Raw genomic sequence first — 22,809 nt, 5'->3', positions numbered from 1 at the left:
TTAATCACTTCTCACTCAAGAAACATTTTAAAGTTAGTCTTTAACTCTGTAGCAAGAGCATCTGAACCCATTTTAATACTTTACTTTGTAATTTTGGTTTCTCTTGCAAAACTCTTTTGTAGGTAATGATTTTACATGATTTTGGAACTGGTCTCTAGTGGGACGCTGGGGGAGGATGAACACAGAAGAGCTGGAGTTATTGAGTGACTCCAAATACAGAAACTATGTAGCCGCAATTGACAAAGCACTAAAGAATTTTGAATACTCCAGTGAATGGGCAGATTTGATATCGGCACTTGGAAAACTTAATAAGGTATGTAATTCTTAACCATTTCATAAAAAGTAGTAAAAATTAGAAATCTGTCTATACTAGATTTCTCTAAATCTTGAAGTAAAAAATTTGAAAATATAACTGAACCTCAGAATTTCTTTTGTTACTGCTATTTTACTTTATGAGTTTCATGTCTATGTAGTCTGGCATATTTTTAAGGCCAAAACAACAGTGCTTGAAAATTATAGTTATTATTACCTATAAAAAACACAAGACTAAGAAGCAAATATGCTAACTGCGAGGGCTAGGTTTCTGTGATTGAGCATCAGATATGGTTCTGGAATTCCTGACAACAAAATGAAAACTTGCATAGGGAAAGCAGTAACTGACAAGTCCTTTCCAAATGGTATATAGCAGTAAGGAAACATTTTATATCCAGACAAGCTTATACTCATTACAGTACTTTTTACAAAAGTGACAAGCAGTTACTTAGAGCTTGGCCTTGAATGATCTTTCTTGACATGTCTGTTTTTTTATCAGCTATAATCATGGTGGCATTATTGATCAATTCATAGTGTAAAATTTTTTTTTTCCCTAGCATAAATCAGATTTTTCTCACATCCATTATTTTATTTTTTGGAAGTTTTTTGGTTTTAAAAAAGTAGTTGTTATTGAATAGGAATGCTTCTAAATACTAAATGGGGGAGCAAATAGAAAAGGAGAGCTCTTCCCATAACTATTTGAATATCAAACAGCTTAACATTCAAGTATTAGGAAAGAAATTTGTCTTAAAATATTTACCAAGGACAGTAGCTCTCAACCTGATATAATTACCTTGCTATCTTTAAAAAGAAAAACTTTTATTTTCAATGTGCCAAGGATTTATCTTAAAATTAGATGCACCAACTTCAGTTTGACATGTTGACTTCTAACATTTATCATTTGAGGTGTGAAAAATTCTCAAATTTTTTGCATCTCCAAGAAATTGCATTCAAAAGTATGAGTTCGCTTAAAGGTAGTTAGATTCTCGTTCTGAAGAGTCTCTTTCTGAAGACTTACTAGGAACTATGCTTAAAAGCAATTCAAAATTGTGGAAATTAATTTACTTAATTATATATATAATTAGTTTTTTTATAGTTAATATTCATAAAAACATTTTACTGTATCCAGATAACACAAGGTAGGAAATTCAAGTCATTAATGAAACTTTCCTAAAATCACAATGAAACAAGGTAAGGATTATATATATATTTATTTATTGAAGCTAGTCTAAATTTATTTTAGTATAAAATTTTGTTGTTTACTACATATACTAAATTTTAACCTCATTTATGTAAGTTTTCCAACTTAGAAATGCTTTTAGAAAATGATGTTATATTTTGCTTTTTTAAAATTTGATGTTTAATAAAATTTCTTCATTGAAGCATTCTTCATTATACATCATTAAATTTTTTTCTACAGAGGTAGTTCTGGTAGTAATTATAATTTTAAAAAATATATCAACTCTGCTTCTGTGCCCAAAATGTGAATTAATATTCCAGAAAAGGAAGGTAACTAGTTTAATAAAAAAAAAAAAAGAAAATGTTTTTTTAAAACTATTCTTATTGGCATATCGTGCTTAGTTTGCTTTTCATTTGTAGATCTAATTTTATTTACATTCATTCATTACATCCAGTTTAAAACTGAATTAAAGACTTATAGTGGGAAGAACATTGAAAATGTTATATCTAAGTGGACCTCAGAGCCTCCACTTTTTTTATGAACTGGGAGATCTAGTGTTAACTCTTCTATATTGCCTTTGGCAAGTCATGCTATGTATTTTAACCTCTCAGTCTTTTTTTGTGTACTTCTTCTAAATTCAGTTCTAGTATATTCTGTACTCATTGAGTGTTCATTTTATATTTTGTCAGCCCTTTACCATACTACTTTGAAGAACTTCATTTATAAGTGCTTTTTCGTTACTTAAATAACTAATCTCCTTTGGTGGTTTGTAAAATAGGATCTTCTATAAATTCCACCCTCACCATTATTGCTGAAGAAATGTTATGGTTGAATAAATAAAATGTGTTTGGTCCATTTGAGAAATTTAGTAAAAACAAATGGGCAATCATAGTCTCATGTAGATTCTTGTAAGCATTAGAATTACTTGCTATAATATGATACACTAAAAGAGTGGTCGTTCCTATATACGTCGAAGTCTGATTTTCTTTATATATTTCAAACAATGTATCATTGAAAGCTGATTAACATTAAAGTTTTTCAAAAATGTTTAATGGTGCCTCTCTTCTGAATAAATTTGTTTTGGAGAATATTTTTCATAAAAATTTTTCTAGTAACATGCAATGGATTTTTTAAAACAAATTGAATATGTTTTAAAATCCTCAATTTTAATTTCAGATCTATACCTTGATAGATGTAACTGACAAAACTAGAAGTTCTTTGGTCTCTGCTCTAATGTTTTTAAAGTATAAAATAAGTTCTGTAAGGATTTCAGATAACACTGTGTTAGAAAGTGGAAATAATATGAAATATTTTTTCTCAACTGTATTAAAATGGTTTCTTCAAGGTTTTACAAAATAATGCAAAATACCAAGTGGTACCCAAAAAGCTGACCATAGGCAAACGTCTTGCTCAGTGTCTACATCCAGCATTACCAGGTGGAGTCCATCGGAAGGCACTTGAAACATATGAAATTATCTTTAAAATCATTGGACCTAAGCGACTTGCCAAAGATCTTTTTTTATATAGGTAAGAATAATTTTATTATCTTTTTATATATAAATAAAAGTATTTTTACCTATTTTATGCTTTTTTGCAGTAAAGCCTAAAAAATTAAAAACTTGATGGAAGTTTTCAGATAGCTATCTTAAGTATTTTGATAAGTGATTCAGAAAAATTTAGATTATTCCTTAATATAAAGTTTTTTTCCTTAGATGTCACTTATGAAGTTTTTATTCAAAAATTTTGAGACTACAGTACTTTCTACATTTTTAAACTTGAGAACTACCCTGAAACATAATAAGATATCTTGATTTCTCAGCAGCTTTCAACATTGTTTATCATTCTCGACTTGAAATATTTTCTCTTGGCTTCTGTGATACCACATTATCCAGTTTAGTTACTTGATTGCTTTCCCGACTTTCCTCCACCTTTCTCGGAACTGTACATGTGGAGTTTTTTAGGGTTTGCTTAGTCCTATCCCTTAAGTTTTCACTTTCCTTAGGCAGATTTATCCATGCCCGTGATTTATCTTTTATGTGTTGACTCCCAACTTGATATCACCAGTGTTGGCTTCTGCTTTAAATTCCTGGCTTACTTGCCATCTCTGTGTGGATCTTTAAAGATAATTAAAGCTCAACCCATTCCAAACTAAACTCATCCTCTTCTCCTGTTACCTGGCCTTCTGCAATGCACTAAAGCTCAATAATGTCACCACTGTTAATCCATTTACACAAGCCTGAAATCTGAAAGCTACACTTGATATCTTGCTTTGCTTGCCCATATTCTTCTTCCTCCCATGTACATTCTGTCACTAAGACTTCTGTCTCACAGTGGTTAAGAGCAGAGGCAGTGATAGCAAATGGTTTGTTTTTATCACTAACTAATTCTGTGATCTTGGGCCATTTTCTCACCTCTATTCTGATTTGCAAAATGGGAATGCGATGACCAATTTTATGGGTCATTAATAAAATTAAAAGAGTTGATATTTGTAAAGTGCTGAGAGCAATATGCAGCATATAGTAAGTGTTCAATAAATGTTAGCCATTGTTCTGATTGGGCGTTTTGGGGATTCTTTTTCTTTTTGTTGTTCTTATTGGGTATTTTCATCCAAATCACTAATTCGATCCTCTACTTCTTCAACTCTGTTGATTCTCTCTAATGTATTCTTCATTTCAGTTACTGTGTTCTTCATTTCTGATTGGTTCTTTTATGTTTCCTGTCTCTTTGTTGAAGTTCTCACTGAGAACATTGAGCATCCTTATAACCACCGTTTTGAACCTGAATCTGGTAGACTGCTTGTCTCTATTTTGTTTAGTTCTTTTTCTGGAGTTATGTTCTGTTTTTTCATTTGGGACATGTTTCTTCATTTTAGCCGCCTCCCTGTGTTTGTTTCTATGTATTAGGTAGAGCAGCTACATCTCCCTCTCTTGGTAGAGTAGCCTTATGTGGTAGGTGTCCTGTGGGTTCTAGTGGTACAGTCTCCTGGTCACCTGAGTCATTGCTACAGGTATGTTCCTCATGTGGATTGTATGTGCCCTCCTGTTATAGTTGTGCCTTGTTTGCTGTTGATACATCAGTGGGAGGGATTGACCCTCAGGCTGATTGATCATGAGGACTGACTGTGACTACCGTGGAGGAACTGTTGTACAGGGGCTGACCCTACACAGCAGGATTTGTTTTAGTGAGACTCTGGTGCCTCCTGAGTCCACCCTTTGAGTGTGTTGTTTCTGAAAGTGGTTGGGTGGTGCTCTGGTGTGGTCTGATTTGGCCACTGGTGTGTTGGTTCTGGGGCCACTTTGGAGGGCCTCTGATCTAGGCCAAGGTCAGCTGTTGTCTGTGCTCTGTCCAGGCCACTTGGTATGAGCTACAAAGTGATCTGCAGGTGGTTGCTACTTGTGCTGGGCTTGGAGGTGACTGGGAGAGGCCAAGCTGCCAACTGAGGCCAGATGCCACTAGTGTTGGGCTTGGAGCTGCTTAAGAAGAGGTACAGTGCATGCTGAGCCCAGATGCTGCTTGTTTGGGGTTTGTGAACCTTTAAGAACTTTTAGGAAAGTCCACAGCATGAGCTGAGACAGGCCATTTGTATAGAAAAGCCACTGGAAGCAGCTTGGGTGGGCCAAGAAGTTAAGTGGGGCAGGGTTTCAGGGAATCACCAGGGCAGGGTGAACAGTGTTAGCTAACTAGGTTGATGGAGATTCAGATATGGCACCTGCTTGTGCATGCAGGTTGAATGGGGAGAGGGCTCAACAAAGGAATAATGGCTTCTGCCAGCACTTTTGTTTGGGAGAAAGCTGCCTCTTCAGCCCTCACCCCGAAGTCAGACAGTTCAGTTCTCATATGTCCTTGGTGCCTTTCAAGCTGCTGCCCTAGTGCTGGAGCTCAAAACGAGTGAGTCCATCAGTGAGTAAGTTCATGCACAGGCCCTTTAAAAGGCATGCCCAAGACTCGAGCAGCCTTTCATCTCACTTAGCCACAATCTTCACTGGTTTTCGCAGCCAGAAGTTATGGGACTTCTCTTCCTAACATTGGTACCTTGGGCTGGGGAGCCTTGTGTGGTGCTGGGTCCTCTCATTCCTTGGGAGGGACCTCCAAAGCCTCCCTCGTTTTAAACACCACACCCATGGGTGTGGGACCAACCCATTCCTCATCTCCATCCCTCCTACCAATCTTGAGTGATTTCTTCTGTATATCCTTAATTATAGGATTTTTGTTCAGCTAGACTTCAGGTGGTTCACAATGATGATTGTTCTTTAGCTGTAATTTTGATGTGGTAATGGGAGGAGGTGAGCATAGCCTTTTCCTACTCCATCATCTTGACTAGAAGCTAGATCTTACAGTTTTTTGATGGAGCTTTTAGAATTTTCTATATATAAAACCATTTCATCTGCAAATAGTGACAATTTGCTTCTTCCTTTCCAGCTTGGATGCCTTGTATTTCTTTCTTGCTTGATTGCTCTGGCTAGGAGTACTGTTTTCAGTACTGTATTGAATAGTGGGCTGTGTTGAATAGGAGTGGTGTGAGTGAGCACCTTTGTTTTGTTCCTTAGAGAAAAAGCTTTCAACTTTTCACCACTGAGTGTGTTAGCTGCAGGCTTGTCATATATGGTTTTTATTATGTTGAAATATGTTCCTCTATACCCAATTTGTTGAGAGTTTATCATGAATAGATGTTGAGTTTTATGAAATACTGTTCTGTATCTATTAATCTGATGTGTTTATAGAATTGCATATATTGAACATTTATTGAATTTTATAAGTTGAACCATCCTTGCATCCCAGGGATGAATCCCACTTGGTACTTGGTGTATAATCCATAGTGTATGATATTGGCCTGTAATTTTTCTTTTCTTGTAGCATCCTTATCTGGCTTTGATATTAAGGTAATGCTGCCTTCTAAAATGAGTTTGAGATGTTCCCTCTTCAGTTTTTGAGAAGAGTTTTAGAAGGATTGACATTAATCTTTAAATGCTTGGCAAAATTCACTAGTGAAATTATCTGATTCTGGGCACTTTCTCTCATTGGAAGGTTTTTAATTATTGATTCAATCTCCATACTCATTATTGCTTGTTCAGATTTTATATTTCTTCAGGATTCAATCTTGGTTGGTTTTATGTTTCTAGGAATTTATTCTATCTAGGTTATTCAATTTTTTTGCATATGATTATTCATAGCAGTATCTTATGACCTTTATATTTCTGTGATATCAGTTGTAATGTCTCTTCTTTTATTTTAATTTTATTTGGTTTCTTTTTTTCTTAGTCTAGCTCAGAGTTTGCCAATTTTGTTTATTTTTTATAAAGAAGGAACTCTCAGTTTGATTAATCTTTTCTATTGTTTTCTTGTTCTCTATTTCATTTATTTCTGCTCTAATCTTTATTATTTCCTTTCTTCTGCCAATTTTGGACTTAGTTTTTTTATCTAGTGTCTAGAGGTATAAAGTTAGGTTTTTTATATGAGATCTTTCTTTTTCTTGACTTATGTGTTTAACACTATAAACTTCACTCTTAGAACTGCCTGTGCTGCACCTGTAAGTTTTGCTATGTTGTATTTCCATTTTCATTTGTCTTTAGTATTTTTTATTTCTTCTTTGATCCCTTGGTGTTTGGGAATGTGTTTAATTTCTGTGTATTTGTGAATTTTTCAGTTTTTCTTCTGTTAATGATTTGTGGTTTCGTACCATTGTAGCTAGAAAAGATACTTGATATAATTTTTATCTTCTTGAATTTTTTGAGACTTGTTTTGTGGCCTAACATATCTATTCTACAAAGTGTTCCATGTGCACTTGAGAAGAATGTGTATTCTGCTGCTGTTGGATGGAATATTCTGTAAATGAGTGTTAGGTTCATTTGGTCTATAGTGTTAAAATCCACTGTTTCCTCATTCAATGTGATCTTCAGTAGTCATGCCCCACATATTCTCCCACATAATCACATGTGAAGTGAGACCTGAGTGGACTTCTCAGGAAGCGTTCCGCATTCCTGGGGATGCTGAATGTCTACCTGGGTTTTCTTTTTCCCACTAGAGAATTTATAGGCCAAGCAGGCCCACTTGGTGTGGTACCATGCCAACCTGGGGGAGGGCAATACAGACAAAGCGTAACCATTCCTCTTACCCTTCTAACATGGTCTTTCTTAGTCTTTATGGTTTAGAGATGATGCATCATCCTCACCTCCATGTTCTGGGATTTTCACAGTGGTTTCTTGTCTATGGATAGTTGGTAGTTGGTCATCTTGTGATAGGGAGCGAAGTTGGAAGCAACTAATGTCACCATCTTGATCATTCATTTTTCTGTCTCTCTTTTTTAACCACTTAATTTTTTATCGTTGCTATAATTTATATACAATAAAATTAACAGATCATAAGTGTTCCATTGGATAAGTTTTGACAAATGCAGTCAATTGTATAGCTACCACTCAAAACAGGATATAAGACATTTTTGTCAACAGAAATTTTCCTCTTACCCTTTTCTGATCAAAACCTCTACTTCTCCAACTATCTATCTCTCCCTGCCTGCCTTCTTGTCTCTCCTTCCTTTCTCGCTGTTTCTATATCTGTATATCTATATCTATGTATATTTATTCATTCCCCACTCTTGCCTTTCACTCTAAATAGTGTCTTTGAAGAACCAAAATTTCTTTATGCTGTCTTTTGAAGAAAGCTTTAATTTTAATGAAGTCCAATTTATCAAGTTTCTTCCCTCCACATCTACCTTTCCCCTTCTCCCTCCCCTCTCATAACCACTAGTCTACTGTCCATGAGTCTGTTTGTCATATTTGTTGCTTTTAGATTTATATCTCATAAGTAATTTCATGTGGTTTTCAACTTTTTCTGTCTAGCTTATTTTGCTTAGCATGATTATCTTAAGATCCATCCATTTTGTCACATATGGCAGTATTTCATCTCTTATAGCTGAGTAATATTCCATTGTATATATGTACCACATCTTCTTTATCCAATCATCTATCATAGGACAATTGTTGCTTACATGTCCTGGCCACCATGAATAATGCTGCTACAAACATTAGTGTGCATATATCTTTTCAGATAAATGTTTTTAAGTTTGGGGTAAATACCCAGGAGAGGGATTGCTGGATCAATTCTTAGTTTTTTGAGGAACATCCATACTGTTTGACATAGCAGCTGTACCATTTTGCCGTCCCACCAGCAGTGTATGAGGGTTCCTTTTTCTATGCATCCTCTCCAACACTTGTTATTACTTGTCCTGCTGATAATAGTTATTCTAACAGGTGTGAGATGGTATCTCATTGTATTTTTGCTTTGCATTTCCCTAATAGCTAGTGCTATTGAGCAGCCTTTCATGTTTGTTGGCCATTTTTATGTCTTCTTGGGAGAAATGGTCTGTTCAGGTCCTCTGCCTATTTCTTAATTGGATTGTTTGTTGTTTTGTGTTAGCCTTTTCTTTGATGGGTAGTCATTTTGTTTCTTGCTTAAGGAATCTTTACCTGGTGTATTGTTGCTAAAATTTAGAAATACAATGTTTTTCCTATCCTGACTTGTCTTCAAAAACTTTGCCAAATTCACCTATTCTTTCGAATAGTTTTTAGAATCTTGGAATTACAACATATAAGATCATGTTATTTGTGGCTAGTTTTTTGGTGTATAGTTTTCATGTTGTTATTATTATTTTTTTTCAAAATAGTTCTGGATTATTTCCTCTTCTTGCAAATGCTGCCATGTCTGTGAAACCAACATTGCTAAGTTTGTATGAGATATATTACCTGCCTTTGGGTAAAACACTGAAGCCTGGTCTACAAGGATTGCTAACTGGTATTCTTCCTGGCTTAGAAGAAGGATCAGAGTACTATGAGAGGTATGATGGTGCTGTTATTGGTGCAGCTAAGTAATCGAAGTCATGGATTTTTTTTTAATCCTTAGGTCAATAATGTTTTAATATCACAAAAATTAATTATTCTAGATACTTCAGTATGTCACCCAAAGCTTTCTATAGTAAAAAAAAAAGCTATTGTAATGTACATAGTCCGTGTATCACACTGAGAATATAGCTAGGCAATCAGAGTACAAACTTGGGAGATAAATGGACTGAGTTCAAATCCTGGCTTGACAAACTCCGTGAGCTTATGAAAACTTTTACATTTCTGAACTTTTTTCAGTTTCCTCACCTATAAAATTAATCATAGTACCTATTTCATTGTGTTTATAATAATGAAATCACTTAGTCCAGTGCCTAGCACATATATGTCACTCAAAAAATTGTGACCAATTTAAAATAATACAATAAAACATTTAGATTAATTTTTTAAATGGGAAATTGGGCCATCGCCAACATTTTTTAAATTGTTAAAGGTGGAAAATAGCCTAGCTCCAAGTGCAGTGCTATTTCAGTAACTGTCGATATGATATTGTTGATATTTTAACTTTTCAAAGAAAATGGTTTGATCTGTTTTGGACCCCATTACTATTTTTTTGGAAGTTAATAGTTATAGACAATGTATTATGTATCTTTATTGTCTCATTACTGATATTCTTATGAAAAAGGAACTTAAAAGTTGAAATGCAAGAAAATGCCAGACTTACTTTGAGTAGACTTATTTAAATGTCAATAATTTATTCTAGTGCATCGAGGAACTACTCTATTTATTGCATTCATCTACTCCCATAATACAGTAAAAATCTAATCCTGAAAATATTGGATTACCCTTGTTAGCTGCTGTGAAAAAAATTTTCTTAAAACTTATCATTTTCTTTTATGAACTTTTTTTTTTTTTACATATTTGCTTACAGTTTTGGAAACATGTGGTATTATTTCATTGAGTTTATAAATCAGCTTTGTTTTAAATTGTTAATCTCCTAAGGGAAGCATAGAATCACCACCACTTTACTAGTTACAATTAAAAATTTAACATAGAAATGAATGATTTTTATCAATGTGGTATCTCTATGGTGGGTTTGTCTTGTTGTGTGTCTTAGTCCATCTGGGCTCCTATAACAAAGAACCACATTGAGTAAGCAACAGAAATTTATTTCTCACATATCTGGAGGCCGGAAGTCTAAGATCAAAGTGCCAGCATGGTGATGGTCTAGTGAGAGCCCTCTTTCTGGTTTGTAGCTGGAGACTTCTCCTTGTGTCTTTAAGTAATGGAAGGGGCTACTCAGCTCTGTGGAGTTTCTTTCATAAGAATAGTAATCTCATTCGTGAAGGCCCTCCGGTCTTAAGCACCTCCTAAAGGCTCCACCCCCTAATACCATCACATTTGGGGGTGTTTAACATATGAATTTTGAAGGGACATAAACATTCAGACTATAGCATATGTCTTGCCAGTTATTCCACACAGATTCTATAAAAAGATTTGTAAACATGTTCTGATCATGCATAGACAAATTGAAGCCAGAACGGATTACAGTGTTAGTATTAAATTACATAGCAAATAAAAAGTAAAATCGATCATCAGATTCTCTTTATTCTGACTATACTGTACTATAATATTATCGATTTTTGTGTTAAGTTGTTTATCTTATGTTTAAAAGAAACCAAAAGTGATTAATCTTTAAATGTAACCCTTTATAAAACAGTAATGATTTTGTCATAGGTATAATTTATCAAAGCTGTTGTGAATTACATAGTGTGATTTCAAAAAGAAGGAAACATTTGGAAATGTCTTTTAAGCTTTTATAGAAAATTAACAGAAGATATGTTCTAAGATTACTACTAACTAAAATGTATATGGCATTTAACAACTCACTGAATAACTATAGCATGGATGCTTTAATACATTCTGGAAGAGAATAATGATTTATTTTTAACAATGTGAAACTTAATGTTTCCTTTCTTAAACTACTTTATTTTGTACCTCAGAACAAACACGTTGTTGGAAAAGGTTGCTGCTGCAGTGGACCAGTCAGCATTCTACAGTGCCCTCTGGGGGAGTCTTCTTACCAGTCCTGCTGTGCGTTTACCTGGAATCACATATGTTCTTGCCCATTTGAACAAGAAGCTTTCCATGGAAGACCAACTTTATATAATTGGCAGTGATATTGAGCTAATGGTAGGTCTACAAATGGTTGCTCATATAATAAATAACTTATTTAGAGCTGGGCACTCTATTCTAAACAGATGTTGAGACTAGTGCCACAAACAAAGTTCTGTTTTCATGGAGATTACATTTTTCACGAAGGAAACTTAAAGGCCAAAATAATCAGTAACTATTTTTTTAAAAGCTTCAAATTTTTTTTCATGGAAAAGCAAATAAATGTTATTTAAGCAAATAAAGGGCTTTTATTTAAGCAAATAAAATTTAAGCAAATATTTGGCTTTTATTACTATCTTGCTAACTGATCAGACCACTGTTAACATAGCCACATTCATTATATTCATAATTCCAAAGTGGACCTTCTCTTTGATCCTAGCTTTCTTTATAGGAAAGACAGATTTTAGACAAGTTGTTAGCCTTATTCTGTGTGGGATTTGTATAAGAATATTTAACATGAATTTGGTTATATTTATTAAAGTATTATAACTAACATACACTGAAATTAACTCACCTTACATGTACAGTTTTATGAATTTAGACAGATGCATAGTCATATAACCAATACGACAATCAAGATATAGAACATTTACATCACCTCAAAAAGTTCTTTTGTGCCCCTTTGTAGTCACTTCCCTTCCGCCAACCTTCCAGACCCTTGCAAACACTGGTCTGTTTTCTGTTTCCATAGTTGTGCTTGTTCCAGAATGTTGTATAAATGGAATCATACAGTATTAGTTGTTAATTCTGGTTTCCTTCACTTTGTATAGTAGAGTTGAGATTCATCCACGTTTTTGTGTATATCTGTAGTTTGTTCCTTTATCTTGCTGTGTAGTATTGTATGAATATACCACAATTTGTTTACTCACTCACTGATTAATGGATGATTAAGTTGTCTTCAATTTGGGGCAATTATGAAGAAAGCTACTATAAACATTTGCATAGAGTTCTTTGTATAGACATATGTTTTTATTTCTTGGGAAAATACTTAGGAATGGAATTCCTTGTTCATATGGTAAGTGTATTTTTAACATTTCTTTAAATTATGGTTTTATTGACATATAATTCATGTTCCATAAAATTTGCTCTTTTAAATTGTGCACTTTAGTGGTTTTTAGTAAATTCACAAAGTTGTGCAACTATTATCACTATCATATTTCAGAACATTTTCTCCACACTGAAGAGAAACCCCATACTCATTAATCACATCACATTTTCCCTTCATTGCTGCCCTTGGGAACCACTAATCTATTTTCTATTTTTATAAATTTGCCTGTTCTGGACATTTCATATAAATGGAATTATACAATATATACTCTTTTATGAATGGCTTCTTTTGCTTATCATAATTTTTCAAGATTCATCCATATTGAAGTATGTGTTAGTACCATACTCCTTTTTATGGCTAAGTAATATTCCATTGTGTGGATATACCTTACCATATTTTGTTTATCTGTTCATCAGTTGATTGACTTTTGGGCTACTTATACTTTTTGGCTGTAATGAAAAATGCTCTATGAATATTCATGTATAAGTTTTTGGTAGACATATGTTTTCATTTGCATATATTCCTAGTGGCATTGCTGGGTCGTATGGTACTCTATGTTTAACTTTTTGAAGAACTGGCAAACTGTTCTCTAAAGTGACTGTACCAATTTACATATACACCAGCAGTATATATGGGTTCCTATTTTTCCACATCTTTGTCAATACTTGTTCTTATCTGTCTTTTTTATTTTAGTCATCCTAGTAGATATGAAGTATTATCTCATTGTGATTTTTATTTGCATTTCCCTAATAACTAATAATGTTGCGCATATTTCTTGTGGTTATTGGCCATTTTTATATCTTCTTTGAAGAATTGTCTGTTTAAACTATTTGCTATTTAAATTGGGTTCTTTTTGTTGTTATTGTTATAGTTTTTTATATATTTTGGATATTAAACCTTTATATGTATATGATTCGAAAATATTTTCCCTCATGTCTTCTTTCTTGATTGTGTCCTTTGGAGCACAAAAGTTCTAATTTTGATCAAGTCCAATTTATTTGTTTTCTCTTTTGCCATTATGCTTTTAGTGTTAAAATAATATCTAAGAAATTGTGTCTAATCCAAGGTCACAAAGAATTACATCATTTTCTTCTGATGTATATTTAAGTTTATATGAAACTGCCAACTTGTTTTCCAAAATGGCTGTGCCATTTTTATGCAGATCTTTAAATGTATTGTTTATTATGTTTTCTTTCAATAACTTAACGAAAGTTTTAAACAAGTCACTTTTTAAATTTCTTTAGATGGCACACATCTTAATTGGAAAACTGTTTGCAATACATCACAGTGAAAGGACTAGTCTCCCTAAGTGCTACTATAAATAAATATTAAGTCAAAAAATGGATTTGAACAGATAATTAACCTAGAGGAAATAAAAATAATTCAGACATTTGCAATACCAAAAGAAATAAAAATTTAAAGTACACCAATATACCAGCTTTCATATATTAGATTGGCAGAATTAAAAATGCATGGTTAAACATGGAAAAACAGAAATTGTCACACATAGTGGTGAGAACATAAATATAACCTTAATAGAAAGCATTATACTATTTAAATTGCAACTGCATATACTCTAAGACCTATCAATTCTACTTGGAGGGATTTATCCTACAAATGTATTTGTACATTATATAAGTATATTGCAGCGTTATTTATAACAGTAAATGTTTACAAACAGTATAAAGGTCCATCACGAGGAGCCTACTTAAATTAGGTTTTATCTGTGAAATAAAGTACTTCTGTGACCATAAAAAAAATAATGAAGCTCTTTATGTAGTGATAAGGAAAGATCTCCAAAATATTTTTTTTTAAATAAAGAAGATAGAGTTTGGGATATATGCATATGTGTTTTTATTTACTTATGTTTACAGAAAATATTCACTAGTAATATTTGTTGCTTGCCAAAAGGAAGTTGGGTGGCTGTGAGACAGATGGAAGAGAACCTTTTTATTGTATACTCTTTTATGCACCTTAATTTTTAAATCATCATCATATATTTACCTATTCAAAACAATGTAAATACATTTAATTATTGATAAGATGCTTAGAGGTATATTTTTATGGCAGAAAATGAAGATTTATTACTTTTTTTGGTAAATATTTACCAATGTAATAGACAATAGATATTAACAGCTCTCTTATTTTAGGTAGAAGCAGTAAGTACTTCGGTGCAAGATTCAAGTGTACTTGTACAGAGGAGCACATTGGACCTCATACTCTTCTGTTTTCCATTCCACATGAGTCAGGTAAAATATAAATGCTGTTAATATAAGGCATTCTTTGGAAAAATCATAAATTCATGATGTGTAATTATTTTTTATTGAATCTGATATTTTTGTTTTATAAACCAGCATATAGGAAATAAATTGCTTTTTAAGGAGTAGGACTTTTGAAAACTATGGAGAAAAAAAGATTTATTGGTTTGCATAAGAATGCAGAAATTGAAATAGATTATTTCATACCTTTAAAAAAATGTTCTATGAAAAGCAGGAGGTACTCATTGCTAATGAGCCAAGACTTTGAAATCCAAGCCTATTCAGTTGTCACCTCTGCTGATGTTACCTTTCCTTGGTTTGAGGATTATGTCAGACCCTTAGCAGAGTTGGCTGAATTCGAAAGCCAAATATTTAGTCACCACGACATCCTCTAGTACTTTCATTACAAAAGAGAATAACTTAAAGCATAAATGAAGCATTTCATGTCTGGAACTTAACCAGTGTTCTTATTTTTAAAGAAGTCATCTAAATTCTTTTGAGTTCTAAACCTTAACGAGAAGTGATTTAGAACACCTGTACATAGCAGTCAGAATGTGGAACTACATGCCCAACAAAAGTAATGAGAGAATTTCTAACTGGGAAAAATAAGTTTATTTCTTAAAAGTTGTTAGCAGAAAAGACTATTATTTGGAGTTTTGGTAAGAACTGTGGTTAGTAGAGATAGTCAGTGAAATTTCATTGTGATTGACCATGTTTTTTTATTACTTTATTCTGTTTTAAATGGAATTATTAATAATTGAAGAATTTTATACTTCATTGCCTATACTGTCTCTAATTGGGACATAAACCACCCCAAGTATCTATTTGGAGACTTTCCATTCTTAAACCTGGGACCTTTATTCTGGCTTTTCACAGAAACGCTCGCAGGGACATCCCAGTGTAGTCTAAATTTAATAGAATAAGGTTGGGTAAACAACTCACAAGGGAAGAATAATTTTTATGTTTTTGTAGGTTTGTAAAAGAAAAGAATATGTCAAAGAAATAAATGAGTCTCAAAAAGTCTAAAATATTTATTATATGGCCCTTTACTGAAAAAAATTTATTGACCTTTACTCTTAAATTTTCTTATTTATTTCCTTGCAAACTTTCAACATTATTAGTCCTTCAGTATACTGATAGTTGACTCACCAGGATCTGAGAAATTAATCATTATAGACTTAAATTAGGAAGAACTTTATTTGTAATCTCACTAGACCAGTATTTTTCCTTTTTTTTTTTCAGCCTGAGCTTTCTTTAGTATTTTCTTACTATACCAGCTCTTTATCCCTACAAACCAAGATTTTTCTCAAGCCTTACTTTCTATAATTTGTATTACGAAAACAATAGCTATGTTGAATGTTTTTTAAAAGTACATACCCTACCCAAGACCCAATTCTAACACTTTTTTTCTTTACTGTACCAAATTATTAGATTACCTGAGAATAAGGATCATGATAAAGTCATATTTGTTCCCCATTTTCCCTCTTTCTGTGTCTTGAATATAATAGACACTTAGAAATGTTCATTGCAGTTATGACTTGAGAGCCTTAATTAACTTAGTAGCTTCAGCAATTGATTAATTGTTAGACTCTTTTTCATAAAAAGTTGACCTACTCTCTGGTACTAATAAGATCATTATACATTTTTTTCCATATTAAAAATATATGATAATGTTAGTAATAGTCAAAAAGTAGCTTCTTACTTTCTTAAGAGTAGTAAGATTGTAAGGCTGTACTTTTAAGATTTTCTGACAGTATTTATAATCTACATATCTGATGTCGAATAGATCAACAGTTCCCAAATGCTTTGGTTTCAGACCCCATTATACTCTTTAAAAATATTGAGAATTCTAAAAAATCCTTTGCTTATGTCACTTAGATCTATCTGTAATATATTGGAAATTAAAACTGACAAATTTTTAAGTATTTACTAATCATTTAGAAGTAACAATTATCACAGTAGTATAAACATTTTATGAAAATAACTTTTCCAATATATTAAAAAAGCTAGTAGAATAACATTGCTTCATATTTTTGCAAATCTCTCTAATGTCTGGCCTAATAGTAGAAAGCAAAATGCTCATATTTGCTTAATCCCGTTGTGATTTTTTTTCTTTTGATTGAAGTATATGAAGAAAACCTGATCTCACACTGACGTATAAGTTGGAAAAGGACTATTTCAATAGTCTTTTTTGTTAAAATAACACATTTTTCTTTGATACTTAACCAAAACTTGACAAGCTGCAGTTTTAAAAAATTAGTTTCAATATGAGATCTAAAACCATACCAATGAACTTCTCATATTCTGCAGTTTTAAAAAATTAGTTTCAATATGAGATCTAAAACCATACCAATGAACTTCTCAACTTCTCATTAAAATCCACTGGCCTGTCTTGTACTTTGAATGTATCTATTACCCATACATTCGTTTTTAACATCATGATTGGTTATTTGTAAAATGTCGATTTACTGAATTATGCAGATCTTCCATATGTTATCACATTTCAATATACAATAACAAACTCACATTTATTACTGTCATCACTGATCCCATCAGTGAAGTTTTTTAGGTATTGAGACACTTTCAAGCTAATTCAGTTCAGTTCAACACAATGCAATTTCAAGCCAAATACAAATTTTCCAAAATTCTAATTTTCTCTTGAAAGCTTAAGTTTTATTTGTAACAATGCATATTGTTTTTCTTGAAGTGACAGGTTCATTTTATTTATTTTTGATAGAATGTCTGCCAGGTGTCCAACCCTGAATAATCATAGTTTGTGTCAGTCATTTTTTGAGGTGAAAGTGGTATTCTGTGAAAAAAGCTGGTAGGTTAGGTCAACACAAGTGCTTTGCCTTGAAACATGTATCATACTTCAGTATCCATCAGTAGTGCTTTATGTGTACTTCCCATTCCATAACACATAATGTTAGACATACTAAATGGTCAGTATTTGATAAAATAAGTTTTCACTGTTCCATCAACAACATTCTTAGGCGAAACTGGCTTTTTCCTCCCTTTATTGGTTTTCTATTTTATTGCAAGTACATAACAGTTTAAAAATACAATTACTACAAGTATATTGGATGCCTCTGCTGTGCTGCTTCATTTCTTTGTAAAATGCCAGCACTATCACATGATCAGAGCAAATGTCAACACAGCAGAACAGGCACATAACATCTTGGTATTGCTACGAATATATTTTTTACCTGTGGGCCTCTTGAAAAGGTCTTAGAGATCCGCAGGAGCCCAGGAACCACACCTTGAGAATTGCTTAGATTAACAGACCATCTGGATTTAGATGAGTGACTATGATTTGTCAGCTGTTGATAATCTGTGCTCTGTAACATCTCAGTTATTCCTCTAAGCTTCTTTAAAACAAGCTGGGTGAATCCCTTTTCTGATACTGTCAAGAAGCATGGTGCAATAAAAAGTTCTCTAGTCTATGACTAACTAGAGGTCAGTTCTTTATCCAGCTGGAGCACTAAACAGGCATTTGAATTTAGTACTTAGGCCATGTGCAGCTCTGGTCTTTTATTCTAGAGTGGTTATTAGACTAGTTGATTTCCACACTACTTTCTAATGCTCAGACTCCAAGATTCTGTTCTAAAGTGATTATCTAGTAATATTTTTAAAATTAACAGCAATTAGCTGTCTTCCTTTTATCTTTCTTTTAACTTTACCTCTTTTACGTAATAAAACCAAGTCTCTATTAATAAGTCATTTTTTAGGTATCTGTTTAAGGTTATTAGGAAAGATGGGAATTATTTCTCTTTAAAAGATCTGGAATAAAATGAAAAAAGAGGTTAAGATTTCTTAAAGCTGAGTGATAGTTATAAAAGTATTTTTTTTTTATATTTGAAACACTGCAATAAAAAATTTTTTAAAGAACAAGCAATGAAATACTTAGAATTGATGAAGATAGCGAACTTCTAAAGACTTTATAGTCAGTTGACAACACTATGAATGTGAAAGACTAAAGGCATATATTTCTTGTATTTGTCCCATAGTGCTCTATTTTCTGTTTTGTGTCAGTTTTTGCTAATATCGAATAGGATAAAAAACTTTAAACTGGAGGTTAAAATAATTCAATTAAAATTTTAACTGTTCAACTTAAATAGTTGTGTTACCTAACTTTTCTTATTGTTTCCTAATCTATAAAAGGAAAATAATAATTCCTGAGTTTGAAAGATCAAATGAGATAATGATATATGACAGTACATGATAAACCCTAAAGTTCTGAATGTATTGTAAGAGTTTTTTTTTTTTTCAGAGAGAAAAAAAATATGGTTTTGTACGTGATTAAATACAACTGCATTCCTAACTTTTTCAGGCCACTCGACCAGATATGATCAGGATCTTGTCAGCAGCCCTTCATGTAGTACTCAGGAGAGATATGTCCCTGAACCGAAGACTTTATGCATGGCTTCTTGGTAGGTGTTTGATATGTGTGGTTTTACCTGGGAGAAGGTGGAGAGAAATTTGCCATACATAAGTATTATCAAGTTCTATGTGTGTTCCAAATGAAGAAACTAAAAATTTGCTTAAATGGACAATAGAAAATATAAACAATATTAATTGTGTATTGTATGAAGAAATTCAGAAGCTTCTTAGTTGAAGAGGCTATTTTAATCCATAGGTTATGTTCCCTTTGACAAGACATTTTTGCCCTTATAAATTGAGGTTGTTATACAATAAATATGTAGACAAAGAAGGATAAATTAATAATCAAAATAATGACATAATTCCTAAAACTTTGAAGTCATTAAAGGAATCAGGACTAGAACTACAGCCCCACACATGGTGCCAGTCTCCCATTCAGGTAGTAAAGCATTGTGTGCACTTTGTTCTTCCATACTTTTTATGATGTTTGGCCTGTCTTCACAACTCCTTACCACCCCAAGTGAGAGGACATGGTATCACTTAATTTGGATTTGCTAATCTTCAGTTATTTCACTATTCATAAGATTTAGGGAGGAAAAAAAACAGGAAAAGTCTGGAAGAATTCTATGATACATATTGAATTGGTTTCCCTTTATTTAACTATCTAAAATAATCTCTCTTGCTGACATTGATTGGGCTACTAATTGGTAAGTGTTCAGTGCTGTTTTTGAGATATTTGCAGTTTCAGTGTTTAGTGAACAGTAGTTTTGAGAATTTTAATTTATTTTGCAACTTATTTCCATGGAGGTTTTGATAACAACGGTGCTATCATAGGACCCAGAAGCACAAGACATAGTAATCCTGAAGAACATGCCACTTACTACTTCACTACATTTTCAAAGGAATTGTTGGTCCAGGTAATGAATGTTTTCATTTATTTTTTTGGTTACTGCCTGACCACTAGAGTTAACTCAGTGAGTATAAGACAAGGTCCTGCCTTAACTGAATTAATTCACAGTTGAAGGAGTGAAGACAAGACTTCCTAAGAATGACTATAACAAGCAAATGACTACATTAAAATGAATAAGTAATCATAAGCTAGACTCATTTCTGTGTAAGTCCAAAGAGGTTTTTTTAGTTTGTTTTCATGACTTTATTAAAACATAGTTACAGCTTCTCATCTATCTGCTGAATGAAAATTGGAGCTTTTCAAAAATGGGCCAGGACCTTTGTTATTTCCTCTGAAGCCCCAGGGAAATTTGGGTTGCAACAGAAAGCTAAATGTTTGGTAAAAGTACTGTTGTAATGGAAATGTTAAAATGATTCATAGGCTTATTTCATATTATTCAATTATATTTAGTCAGGATATCTCAAAATAAACTAAAATAATACTTGGTATCTGAAGCATTTTAAAATGAATGAGGTTATAAGAATATAGTTGGTTTTGAGTCACTAGTGGGAAAATAATTGTATACTAGCAAATACAGCCATGTGATGTAGCATTATTTGGGGCATGTCGATGATCTTAAATATAATTTTATCTTTCGGGCAAACAATCAAGTAACTCATGAATTTATTTTTCTAGATCTTTCTTTAACTTTCTACTTTTTTCTAGAGAAAATGTAAGCACTTTTTTCTCTTAAGGCAAATGAATTTAACATTTTTCCTCTAGCAGAGGGAAAAAGCCAACTTTAATGAAAAAATTTTAGAAAAGCAATAGGAGATGTAAATCTCCATTACTTGTTTTTAAAAATATTTTTCTTTAGATAAAAATATTTGAATCTGTTTACTTAAATAACTAGTGTACTTTTTCTTTTTTTAAAGGCAATGGTGGGGATCTTACAAGTGAATGGATTTGGAGAAGAAAGCACTTTAATGCAGGATCTAAAACCTTTTCGTATTTTAATCAGTTTACTGGACAAACCTGAGCTAGGTAATATGTACTGTCCTAGGGCATAAAGTCACATGTGGTTGTTTTGTATTGTTTCATAATAAAAATAAGGCAAAGTTATCACTTAGAAAAATTGCTGTATTTTGAGGCGGCCTTTGTACGTTCTCAGTAATTTCTTACCTAATATTCACTCTAGAATGTTAAGAAGATACAGCTGTATTTCCAACTGATATGTTATCATGTATCTACTGTGCACTACATCACGAAGAAGTTATTTTGAAGATGTTATCTAAGCTCTTCTTAATCGTGATTAAGTTATTGAAATTGAACCATTTATAATGTGTCATGACTATCTTATAGTTCAGAAAATTCAAGGACTTAATTAACAATATAGTAATATCAGTATCATTTACTGAATACTTATTATATCCTGGGAACTGTGCTACCCACCTTACAAATATTTTTCCTCATCCTTACAACAGTCTTGTAAGTTCGATATTATCTTCATTCCAGATGAGGAACTAAATAAAGCTCAATGAAGTTAAATAACTTGTCCAAGGTAATAGAGTCACTGACTGGCAAAACCAGTTTCTCTGATTCTATAATTTCTATTATGTTAACCTATAGTTAAATAAATATTCGTTAAGTTATGTACTATTTTAATGTTAGCTTCTCAAAATGTGAAGTTTAGCGTCTGAAGAAAAACTATTTTTTAAAAAAATACTTGTTTTAAAGCATCCTTTAATTGGGCCAGTTTTCAGTTAATCATGATTTCCAATGGTAACTAATTATTGTTTTTAATGTGTATATTAATTTTAGGACCTGTAATTCTAGAAGATGTCCTAATTGAAGTGTTTAGAACACTGTATTCTCAGTGCAAAGCAGAACTGGATCTTCAGATGGAACCACCCTTCAGCAAAGATCATGCCCAGTTAAGCAGGTGGATTACCACAATATTAAGTATGACCTAAAGATGTCCTCATTTATTAATATTCATAAAGTGGACACTGCTCTGTGAAGTTTTTGTTTCACTTGAGTACATTCGATTTAAAACATCACTGTATTTTGGTAATATGAACTCTCATAATTAATTGCATTGATCTTTCAAACAGGCATTTACTACACGACTGCTATGTAGTTGAACTACCACATTCTAGGGTTGGTTTTCAATCTCACCAGTTTAGATAACTAAATTTTAGCAGTTAGTGTGAAAATATAGATTCCAGGGAACTTATTCACAGTTAACCAGACTCACAAGAGTTTAACTGCCACATGTCAGTTAACAGTGGGAGTTATACCTTACTTGCTAACTAGGCCTGGTCTTTTGCATGGGGTAGTGGCTCTTGGTGACTTCTTAACACATTCAGAAGACCAAATCATAGATCAGGAAAAGACTTGAACACAGAGATAAGTAAAATAAAAAGCATCACGTGTTCTTGAAAGAATTTTTTTTCAAGTTATGGTTATTTCTTCTTTCAGGTATATATCTATAAATACAATTTTTTTTTAATGCTGGGATAAGTCATAAAAAATTAGCATAGCCTATTCTCTAACTCAGTGATTGATACATGTTGACAAAGCTTTACTTTTTCATATCTTCTCTACTTTAAACAGCCTACCACTTTTCCAGTCTCATCTATTCTTATATGACAAAGTTTCCAAGACTACAATTTCTTTTACATGATCTTCATTTCGTGAGTGTCTCCTTGGTGAGACTTTGGAGATAAATTGGG

At 32.7% G+C, this 22,809-nt stretch overlaps 1 protein-coding gene across 4 annotated transcripts in view; it reads left to right on the top strand.

The window, feature by feature from the left end:
* DOPEY1 (dopey family member 1) overlaps nt 1-22,809 on the top strand; it is an 84,485-nt gene that overhangs the window by 13,651 nt on the left and 48,025 nt on the right. For 3 of the 4 annotated variants that reach the window (XM_006926352.3, XM_015600377.2, XM_006926353.3), the window contains exons 2-10: nt 123-313; nt 2,838-3,019; nt 9,153-9,323; nt 11,328-11,517; nt 14,698-14,796; nt 19,136-19,235; nt 19,993-20,102; nt 21,010-21,118; nt 21,896-22,016. In XM_006926352.3, the coding sequence (XP_006926414.2) occupies nt 176-313; nt 2,838-3,019; nt 9,153-9,323; nt 11,328-11,517; nt 14,698-14,796; nt 19,136-19,235; nt 19,993-20,102; nt 21,010-21,118; nt 21,896-22,016 (1,220 nt within the window). In that variant the 5' untranslated portion in view covers nt 123-175. Of the gene's footprint in view, nt 1-122; nt 314-2,837; nt 3,020-9,152; nt 9,324-11,327; nt 11,518-14,697; nt 14,797-19,135; nt 19,236-19,992; nt 20,103-21,009; nt 21,119-21,895; nt 22,037-22,809 lie in introns of those variants that run through there. The other variant, XM_025042750.1, reaches the window with a different exon arrangement.

This window comes from Pteropus alecto, unplaced genomic scaffold, assembly GCF_000325575.1.
Source record: "Pteropus alecto unplaced genomic scaffold, ASM32557v1 scaffold7, whole genome shotgun sequence".
Taxonomy (NCBI): Eukaryota; Metazoa; Chordata; class Mammalia; order Chiroptera; family Pteropodidae; genus Pteropus; species Pteropus alecto.
The sequence above is the reverse complement of the archived record's forward strand: the minus strand, read 5'-3'. Positions and strand labels throughout refer to the sequence as shown.